Source organism: Stegastes partitus, unplaced genomic scaffold (genome assembly GCF_000690725.1).
Source record: "Stegastes partitus isolate 25-593 unplaced genomic scaffold, Stegastes_partitus-1.0.2 Scaffold596, whole genome shotgun sequence".
In the NCBI taxonomy this organism is placed as follows: domain Eukaryota; kingdom Metazoa; phylum Chordata; class Actinopteri; family Pomacentridae; genus Stegastes; species Stegastes partitus.
The window spans coordinates 346,794-356,770 of record NW_007578327.1 but is presented as its reverse complement, the minus strand read 5'-3'; the positions used below and the strand labels follow the sequence as shown (position 1 = coordinate 356,770).

At 44.0% G+C, this 9,977-nt stretch overlaps 1 protein-coding gene across 1 annotated transcript in view; it reads right to left on the bottom strand.

Moving 5' to 3' along the window:
* The window catches only part of LOC103362725 (chondroitin sulfate N-acetylgalactosaminyltransferase 1-like), a gene marked incomplete at its 3' end in the record, with an annotated part of 14,745 nt that extends 4,768 nt beyond the window's left edge, over positions 1-9,977 (bottom strand). The window contains exons 1-8 of the mRNA XM_008289173.1: positions 9,615-9,977; positions 9,402-9,502; positions 9,109-9,287; positions 6,645-6,861; positions 6,238-6,339; positions 4,470-4,651; positions 231-325; positions 58-139 (exon numbers count right to left, since the gene is read on the bottom strand). Coding sequence (XP_008287395.1) covers positions 58-139; positions 231-325; positions 4,470-4,651; positions 6,238-6,339; positions 6,645-6,861; positions 9,109-9,287; positions 9,402-9,502; positions 9,615-9,977 — 1,321 coding nt within the window. The remainder of the gene's footprint in view (positions 1-57; positions 140-230; positions 326-4,469; positions 4,652-6,237; positions 6,340-6,644; positions 6,862-9,108; positions 9,288-9,401; positions 9,503-9,614) is intronic.

The following is a 9,977-nucleotide window of genomic DNA, read 5'->3' as shown; positions in this document are numbered from 1 at the left end:
GTGATGAACTGTTTTGGTCTTTCAACACAGGAAATGAGAAAGAAGCTCCGTCGTTACCTATGTTGATGAAATCAGACCTGTACTGGCACGTCATGCCGAACCCAAAGTCTCGCCAGAATCCACTTTCCTTCCTGATCACCTGAGGCAAAAGCCAGAAATCAATCTCCTCCATCATGATTTATCTTTGCTGTAATGGAGCTGTTGGTATGTTGTTGTTTTTTTTAACCCACCAGTTGTTGTTGCAGGGAGGGCAGGAGCGTGTGGTTGCTGTAGATGATGGACGGGTTGTACTGGCTGAAGAGCACGGGGTAGTAAACCTTCTTACCTACAAGAGAAGACACGCTCAGAGGCCCATTCACATAAATACAATAATGTGACATGTTTCCTTGTAGCACAACCTGTAAAACATAAAATAAAATAGATGCAGACAGTGCAAAACAAAAGATAAAACAATAAGCTTATTCTAAAATTTTAAAGCAGCTGTAGTCGACACACTTTCTGTTTTAGGCTCCTGGTACCGGGTGATGCATTTTTCATCACCAGCAGCCGGAGCAGATTTAATTGGAGTGAAAACAATGAGATGTGGGTCATTTGTATGGGCAGCAGTAACCTGGCCCCGACAAAGACAGACCACCTTCTCCGGAGACTCGGTGAGGAGTCGCTGCTAGCATGACTTACTGATGGAGTCAGAATCAAAACAGTCTGGTCATTATTTCTATTCGGTTCTCACACCAGCAGAAGAACCCACAGGTGTCCCTAATGCTGCCCCAGTAATGACGGCATCTTCTCCAAAGTCAGTTTTCTTGATCTGTGTGTCAATTTACACCTTTTAAAATTCTCATACCATGTGTGGGCAATTATGGGCACGACTTCCAGTAGTTTTCCTGAAGCTAAACCTGCGTCTACAAGTATTCGCTGCAGATGCTTTCACTCGTCTTCAGGATTTCTTGAAGACCTGTCACACCCACACACAGTCACAGGTCACACCTTAAAAGAGGAAAATATGTGATCTGCTCGCTCACCGCTGAGGGATTTGAGGAAGATCTGAGGTGGTTTTAGATAGCGTGCAGCAGCATAATTAGCTCCTCTGTGGATTCCTTTGCTTCTGACTAAACAATCTGTAAAGCTCTGAGTCTTAACTGTACTTACTGAGGTGCTGTTGTAGATTAATGAACAACAATTAAAGCCAATAGAAGACTTTATGTCTTAACTTTTTGCCCTTTCTCTCCTGTAGTTTGTGTTTTGTCCTTTCTGGAGAAATCTGTGGCTCCAGAGCTTCTTCACTGATGTCACCATTTGCCCCAATGCTTATTGTTCTCCTGTGCATTGTTTGTGTTTTTCTCTGTCTTCTTCAGCTTCACCCCAACTGGTGGAGGCAGATAGCTGCCCTCCCTGAGCCTGGTTCTGCCAGAGGTTTCTTCCTGATAAAAGAGTTTTTTCTTTCCATCGTCCCCAAAGAGCTGCTCAAAGGCAACCAATGGCTTATGTTGTGAATTCTATCAGTTGTCTGTGAAGATTCTCAGTCATCCAGGTCCTGGTTGTTCTCGTAGATTAATCATAGCAACTGGTTCCTTGAGTTCCTTGAAGACGTTTCACCTCTCATCCAAGAGGCTTCATCAGTTCTGACTGACTAGCAGGGAGGCATTAACACCTGAGTTAATGAGTTAACGAGGGGGAGGAGCAACAAACTCCCAATTAAAGCCGAAACTCAGGTGTTAGTGGCTCCTTAAGGATATCAGTATCTGGAACTCCCAACTAGTCAGTCAGAGCTGATGAAGCCTCTTAGATGAAACGTCTTCAAGGAACTCAAGCAAGTCCAATTGCTAAGATTAAACTACAAGAATTCTACCTGTTCATTATCTGTAGCTGCTTTAGCCTGAGGGAGCTGAAGCCTGTCCCATCGGACACTGGGTTAAAGGCAGGGGACACCCTGGACAGGCCGCCAGTCCATCATGCTGTGAACTGGTGCTAAATGAACTTAAATGTAACCGAACTGAACCGACATTTGAATAGAAAAGTCTATGTTATGTTAATAGTTAAAATAGGTGACAGCATTCTCCAACAGGAAGACGTTCTGGCACGCTGCATTACAAGACACTTTATGCATTTATAAAGTGTCAGTGTCCAACAACTTCACGTTACTTCGCTTCTTTGTCAGGTTACCTCTTATCCCTCAACAGCACAAGCCAGAGTTATCGTTATTACATCGGTGACTTTCCACTGCAGGAACTCAGACCAGCAAACATTCCCAGAACTGGCCCAGTAAGAAACCATTCCAGCCTCTGTGTCCATTGCGGTGTATGTACGTTCAGCCACAACATTAAACCCTGAGTGCACTGAAAGAACAATAAGCAGTAGTTACTGCATGTAACTCCAGTCCTATGAGCACAGAGGAACTACAACAACGGAGGGTTTGTTATGTTTGTCTATATGGTGAATAGAGAGGAGACGACTGCTACTTGATGAGGACATTGAGAGGGCAGAAAAATGGTTGCTTGTTGTCTTGTGTGACTTTAACCAATCAGACACCGGCTACCCTGCAGTAGGAACTTTTGCCTCCCTCCTAAAAAGCCCTGATAGAGCTTCTTCTTGCAGACAGCACATGCACAAAGGTTCGAGCAACCCCTAAAACAACCTGGAAAACTGCTCACTGGCTCCTTTAAGGTGTGACAGACTGTGTTCTGACATTATTTGTCTGGCACAGCGTTCACACAAAGCGTCTCGGCAGCGGAAATAAGTTGGATTGTCTTTGCTGGCATGCTGTAAGGGCAGGTGTGACACTGAATCTCTATCAGGTGATAATCAAACAGCAGGAGGTGTTAAAGATGCTGAGGTGTGAAGTCAGCTTATTATTATTTTTTTACATCTTGTTGGCAGAGAAACATGAGCTTATTTGTCTTCATTGTTTAGTATGTTGTTGGAACATGAAGGTTGTTTTTTTTTTTTTGATCTGCTGCACAGAAACTGAAATGGCTCAAATTTCAACATACCCAGGATTTGTTTTTGATATCTAGGTGCACTAAAAACAGTCACGCAAAGCTGGTCGTCCACTCGTTAAGCCAATGCATCGTTTCTGAACCTGGCTGTGTTCATGTAAAGCATTGGCACCACTAGAGCCGCATGTTTTTCAGAAGAAGAAGAAGTTATAATCTTTAACAAATAAGAGGGATTTAAAGATAGAATACAGGCTAAAAGCAGCACAAAGCAGGAAGGAAAACTGGCAAATAATACCTGCTATTATTATTATCACTGCCCCACCATTAATGCATAAGCAGATCTCACTATAATTATAATATTATAATATTCCATCACAGCCTGTTCTTACTGTGTGTAGGACAGTTTTAGGATTATTCTGGTGTAAAACAGGTTCAGGAGCAGGTAAAGAGCAAATATTAAGACGTCATTTAAATCGGTGAGTAGGCAAATCTCGTAAGTCAACATCTAGTCTGAAGGCTTTAAATCCGCTTGTGTTTTAGGATTATGTCGCAATGCAAAGTCATATAGAAGATTGGAATGGATGTGAAATAACTTGCAGTTCTAAAAACTCTCACTGTTTGCACACTGAGCGCCGAGGGATCATCTACAAATGGTGATGAGGTAACAGGTCAGAAGGTGCTGCTTTTATACACATTTATCTCTTATTTTATAGATGAACTGATCCAGAGCAGGTAAAGTTTGCACAGTGAAGTGAGCCACCATTGTAGCCCTGAAACATGAAGGTTAAACCATGAATGACCGTAGTGCTGGCTTCACGTCAGACAGCATTGGTAAAGTGATCCAGTTCTATGAAATGTTCTAGCGAGACATATTCAGACCCTGGAACCAGCTGGATATCCCATCCATCCATCCATCCATCCATCCATCCATCCATCATCTATACACCGCTTAATCCTCACGAGGGTTGTGGGGGGGCTGGAGTCTATCCCAGCTGACTCAGGGACACCTGGAGGGCTGGAGACTTAGAGACAGACAACCAAGCACACTCACATTCACACCTACGGACAATTTAGAATCACCAATTAACCTCAACATGTTTCTGGACTGTGTGGGAGGAAGCCGGAGAACCCGGAGAGAACCCACGCTGCACGGGGAGAACATGCAAACTCCACGCAGAAAGATCCGGCGACCTTCTCGCTGCGAGGCAACAGTGCTACCAACTGCGCCACCTTGCAGCCCTCAGCTCAGTATCATGAAATGCAATTAATTTAATTCCATTAGTGACACCTGTAGTGGGACTTTGGTGTCACACTGGAGCTCCCAGCAGAGCTCCACCAGGCTTTAACCTGAGAGCTAATTGAAAACCCTCGTGTGGGTGTGTGTGGCCCTGAGACATTATCACCACCATCAGCCAGAGCTGTAATCTGAGCTGTTTTATTCCTGTAGAAACAAGTTACAGTTTGATTTCATTGGCATCTCTGGAGTATTTGGTAAAAAAAAAAAATGATGTCGATAAAGCTCCCGTCTCTCACCAGGCTCTGCGTTGAGACGACAGGAAGTCAAGAAGTCGGCGGTGAAGTGGATGTCAACGTCACAGAAGAAGAGCAGGACGTTTTGGCTCCGCCTCCAAGCCCTGGCGCCCACGTCCAAGCCCCGACCGCGAGAGAACTCCTCGTTCAGCTGGATCAAGGTAAAGCTCCTGAACCGAGTCTCTCTGAGGGAAAGGACAGGAGGCCGGTCATCTGTGTTTAATTAGACAGGTGGTGCTCTGATGCTCAGTTTGAAGCTCAAACTAGTCTGTAGTCAGAAAGTCTCATCAGGCTGCTGCTGCACAGTCGCAGCATCACATAGTTAACAACAGCTCACAGAGGATCTGCTGTGTTTTGATCGCTAAAGCCTGAGGAGGAAAAGATCCTGCATTATGATTTTATCATCTCAGCCTGCGCACTACAGAGGGGTGTATGCATGTGGGCGTGAGTGCTGGTCTCTGGAGGTGCACAGGCTTCACAGGACTTACTTTTTAATAGCCTGCAGCTGTAAAACACTGATACTCTCTCACTTACACTTCTTTTTTATCTTTTGGCCAAAATATCTGCAGTGCAGCACAGACACATCTGTGAGAGTTGAGGAAAAGAAATGGATTTCGTCTTTGTTTTGTTGTTTTTGCTTGATTGTTTTTAGGATTTATGAACTTGAGTCACATGACTTCAGCTCATGTCATGACAAAATCTGAAAAGGTTGAAACTCAGCTTTGACTGTAGCACCAATTTTGCTTAAGTGGGTTTACTCAGAGGGACTTGAAGATGAGAGATTACATAAAAACGTGCAAAAGATTTACTGTAAATTATTCCAACAATAAGCCAATCATGCTAGCAAATGAAGGTGTGTTTGATAGTGCAGACCACATTGTAAAAAAGTACATTTACACTGTGTAGCTGTGATATTACACAGTTTTAGGTTATTTTAATACACTAAAAAATGATTTTAGACATGTTTGCCATTATTTTCCCGCCTTTTTTTCCCGCCATTTTCTTTTTCTGGCAGTCTTGCTGGATTTTTTTTTTTGTCTTACGGTGCAGATAACGGCTTTGATCATCACATTCAGATGCAATAATTCAAAAACTGACACAACTATTCAGTTAACAAAATAGAAATGACTGTAACTGTGTCACAGGAATAAGAAACAGGCAAATCTGACCATTTAGCATCTTATCTGAGAAGCATATTCATTATTACTTCTGTTAATGTACTCCTGCAGTGTTTAATATGGCAGAAAATCAGGCCGATGAAGTAACCCAGGACTTCATAGTCAAGACTTGAGACTTTAAAAACTCACATCTCAAGCGTTAATCCCACACTCTTCACCGAGTGGCAGATTTCTGAGATATTTTTAAAGATAAATTGACTGATACTAAACTGGAAATCCATCTCACTTTATTAGAAACAGCAGCGCAATCTAATGCAATCCAATACAACAGCTCTGCTATGAATTCTATCCAATACAGCTGTTATTATTCTTTCAGTTGATATTGACAGTTTGAAAACATGTGACAGCGCTTCATTATGTTTCGAGGTGGTAGTGAGCGGTGGTGGTGGTGGTGCGCTGGACTGCATTATATTGAATCCAGATTAGCTCCTAATAATGTGCTAAGTAACTTCTAATCTGTTGTGGCATCAAGGCACCAAACCGTGGAGCTGAACCAGACAAACTCTGTGATTAAAATGACCTGCACACATGGACTGATCAGAGGGAGATCGTGACATTAGATGATGAGCGAACTGTAAATTCGACTGTGGCACCTGGTGGTTTGGTCCATCACAGCTTTCACCTGGTCGATCTGATCTCGACCGAAGTAGACCACGGTGAGATGAACCCTGCCGTCCCGCCGGATGCACACCTCTCTGAAGAGACAGCACAGACGAATAAACACATTTCAGTACGACGTTATTCACAGATAGCCGCAAGTTGCCCTTTATCCAGATAAGGGTGATTACACTGGTGAAGCTACTCTTTCTAATCTATATCTACTCATTTGTGAGTGGCGAGGAGTCTTATAGGTTTTCTGTCAGGCTGCTTTATTAAGATAAGGACCCACTCAGCTCCTCCACGCTTATTACTCCAGCCTGAGATCAATAATTTCACAATACAATCCCAGTGGGTGTGTGCGAGCAGGTGGCAGCGCGTTCATTTACTTTCCGAGCGATACCTGAAGTTGCTCATGAACTGCTTGAACGCGTCGGCCCTCTTGGAGAGAGGCACGATGACGTTGATGATCATCCCCCGCGTGTTCACCATCTCGCTCTTCACCTTCATCACCGGGCCGAACGGCCTGAAGAGGACGAGCTGCGTGAAGTCCTGCTGGCCGCTGCCTCGAAACATCAGCTCGTAAACGCTTCCCCTGTCCCGCTCTGTGCGAGTCAGCCCTGCGATGAGGAGGAGAGAGCATTACTGGGCCCATGTTTCCTAATAATTTTACAAAAAAAGAGCTGATTTATGAGTGTATGTTCGTAGGAAGGTTCCTGGAAAGGACAGAAAAACTGGAAACTGGCTTAAATTGGTACATTTCCAGTCAGTTCCAAAGAATTGATGGTGCCAAGGAAGTTAATAGCACATGTAAAAAGTACAATAATAAAAAAATTAGTATAAAGAAAAATACTGTGCAATAGTAAGAAACAAACGTCGTCATCATCATACAAACAAGGTAGTTTTCCCACAATTAAAATACATTTTATGACCTTAATTTTACTTTACACCATGTGTGACAATGAAATTCTAAGTTATATATCATAATAATATATTTGAAACTTGAAATATAGTGTCTATCTCATTTTAGATGGCTCTTTTCAGTTTTTTAAGTAAAGATTTTTTATTTTTCCTGCAGATGAACTTCCCTATAAAATCACTCTAGTCGTGCAAGAATAATTCATTCTTTCCAAATATATTTATTCCGCTTGTGAAAACTCCTATATTTTATTTTAGATTTCAATATACAGTCGTCACCTGATAATTCGACCCTCTTAGGAAAAACGAACGCAACCCATTAAAAACAGCCTTAACATAGCGACAGCCTTGGATTCTGACTCCAACATGACATTTTATGTCACCAATCAGGATAACGGCGTATTATCTGACTGAACAATCCCACAGATTGGCTACGTTCACACTGCAGGACTTGATGCTCAATGAGGATTTTTTTTGTTAAATCCGATTTCGTTCACATTTCCAATTAAATGCGACTTGTATGTGATCTGCTGTGTGAACTTCATACGACCCAAAAGTGTCCCGCATGCGCAGAAGAGGACACGACGACGTCACACGCAGCGAGCGTGCTCAGTGTTTATGGAAGTAAACATGGATGGTAACGGTGGAGCGTATCTGCCACTCCCCCACCGCCACCGATGGTGGAAACAGAAGTGTGAGCGCTAACTAAACTAGCATCAGCAGCCAAGTACTGCCTGTGCGTTCCGGCCACTTCCACCCCGTCAGAGCACTTCCCTGTGGTGGAAGTGGTCGGAACATGCACAATCAAACACCGGTCAATTAGGCGTGAAATCCAGTGATGCGTAGTGTTCTAGCAATACACTAGTTATTATAACAACAACTATGAACAATAATTAACAACTAATGAGCCTTCCAGCATCAAGCCCTCCTTGTATCTGGACCTCCGTCTTGACAATCCGACAGCCTTGATATCCGGCATAAAAGAAGGTTTTACATTTAGTGTCAGATCATCGAGTCACGACTGTAGCTAAACATAACAATGTCAGTTTTTTCAGCTGTCTCTAGGACGTCAGTTTCCAAGCTACAGGGCAGGTGGTGAAACTGAACCAAGAGAAAAAGAGAAGGACAAAAAAATCTTTATCAGACAAGCTGAAGTTTCTCCCATTTGTCATCCCTCAAATACCTTTTCTTTTTAAGATGGATACACGTCATTAAATTGCTCATTTAGGTTTCTGGTTGAGAGAATGAGTTGTCTGGCTATTAAAGTGCAAAATGGCAAAAGTGAGAGGAGGAGACAGCCAACGTTTTACTGGTGGGAGACCAAATGGAGCGATAGATGGACACCAGCTAATCACTGAAGCTTTTCTTTGAAAGAGAGATCTCTGAAAGGTGAGCAGAGCTGGGAAGGGTGGCAAACTTATGAAGTGACGTCGCTGAGGCCTGTTTATATTGACCACTTGTAGGGTCCAGTTTAATATGAACCAGTTTGACGTTTTTGAGACAGAACGAACCAACTGGGAAGGAATAAATTCTGCTTGAGACTCCATCAAACTCTTTATCTTCAAACTAAGTCATTTTATTGGGTTTTTAACATCTCTGTTCTCTCTCTTCAGTTTTATTAGTCTTTGATTGATTTTAGCTTTTCTTTATTAGACATAGAATTATTCTAGGTTTTATTATGATTTTTTTTCACCATTTTTTGTGCACGTTAGTCAAATCACTTGACTGTTAAAGGTCAAATTGGTGCATCAGTTTAGCTTCTGGAGATAAAAATGAGATGTGATGTGTCCTTTTACTACCTGACAGTGGAAGTAAAATCCACTCCTGAATTCAAAACAGTAACACATTAACCCAATAATGTCTGATAATCGGATACAGGCGTCCAGCTGTGTTTGTCCACCAGAAGAACACGTGAAGGAAGTGAAAGTGTGCATGCAGCTCTTTCTCACCCTGTATGAAGTCAGACGGGGAGTACGCGTGCTTCCTCCTGATGTTGTCGGCGTGCTGCTGAGGTCCGTTCAGGACATGCAGAGCCGTCTCCACGGTGCCTATCAGCTCGTCTCGGCGGTCTTTCCTCACAGGCCTCTCGGCTGGGTGCCTCGTCAGCCCCGTCTCCAGCTGGTACACCCTGAGTGACACGACAAAAACCCCACTCTGTGAAGAGGCGGCAGCTCAGAGTGAACATCAGATGTCGGCTACGCGGCCCTCCTGGAGGCATCAACAGCTCTGCTCCCCCACTTACCTCTGCAGGGTGAAAGTGTCAAAAGGAATCAGTGCATACTCGCTGGGAAGCTTCACACCTGAGTTCACCTCTGCCTGGCTCAGCTGGGAGCGGAAGAACTCCTGCGGGACACGATGTAGCAATTACTACTACACATATAATGTCACTCTTCATTTGTTTCATCAGCACGCGTGAACTCTGTATCTTCTCTGCATCTGCATCGCGTCTTCCTACCTTCAGGTCGGACTGCGCCGGAGTTTTGTGCAGACTCTCCAGACCCTGAGGCAGAACCCCTTTAGTTTTAGCTTTGTCCAGCGACTCCTGAAGCTGCTGCGTCCTCTCCTGGAGAGCCTCCTTCAGCTGGGCTATCTGCTTCGTCAGGCTGTTGATGTAGTGTTTGTGAGAGTCCTCCCTCTCCTGCAGCAAGGCCAGGTATCCCTCCTTACTGGTGGCTCCTCCAGACCACAGCGGAGGCTGCTGGCTGCCGTGAGATGCAGGTTTACAGGCCAGGAGGTAGAAGAGCGACAGGCAGCAGCAGAGGCCCAACACGATGAGGCCGACACGGGCCACCAGGGCCAGCAGCCACCGTTTGAACAT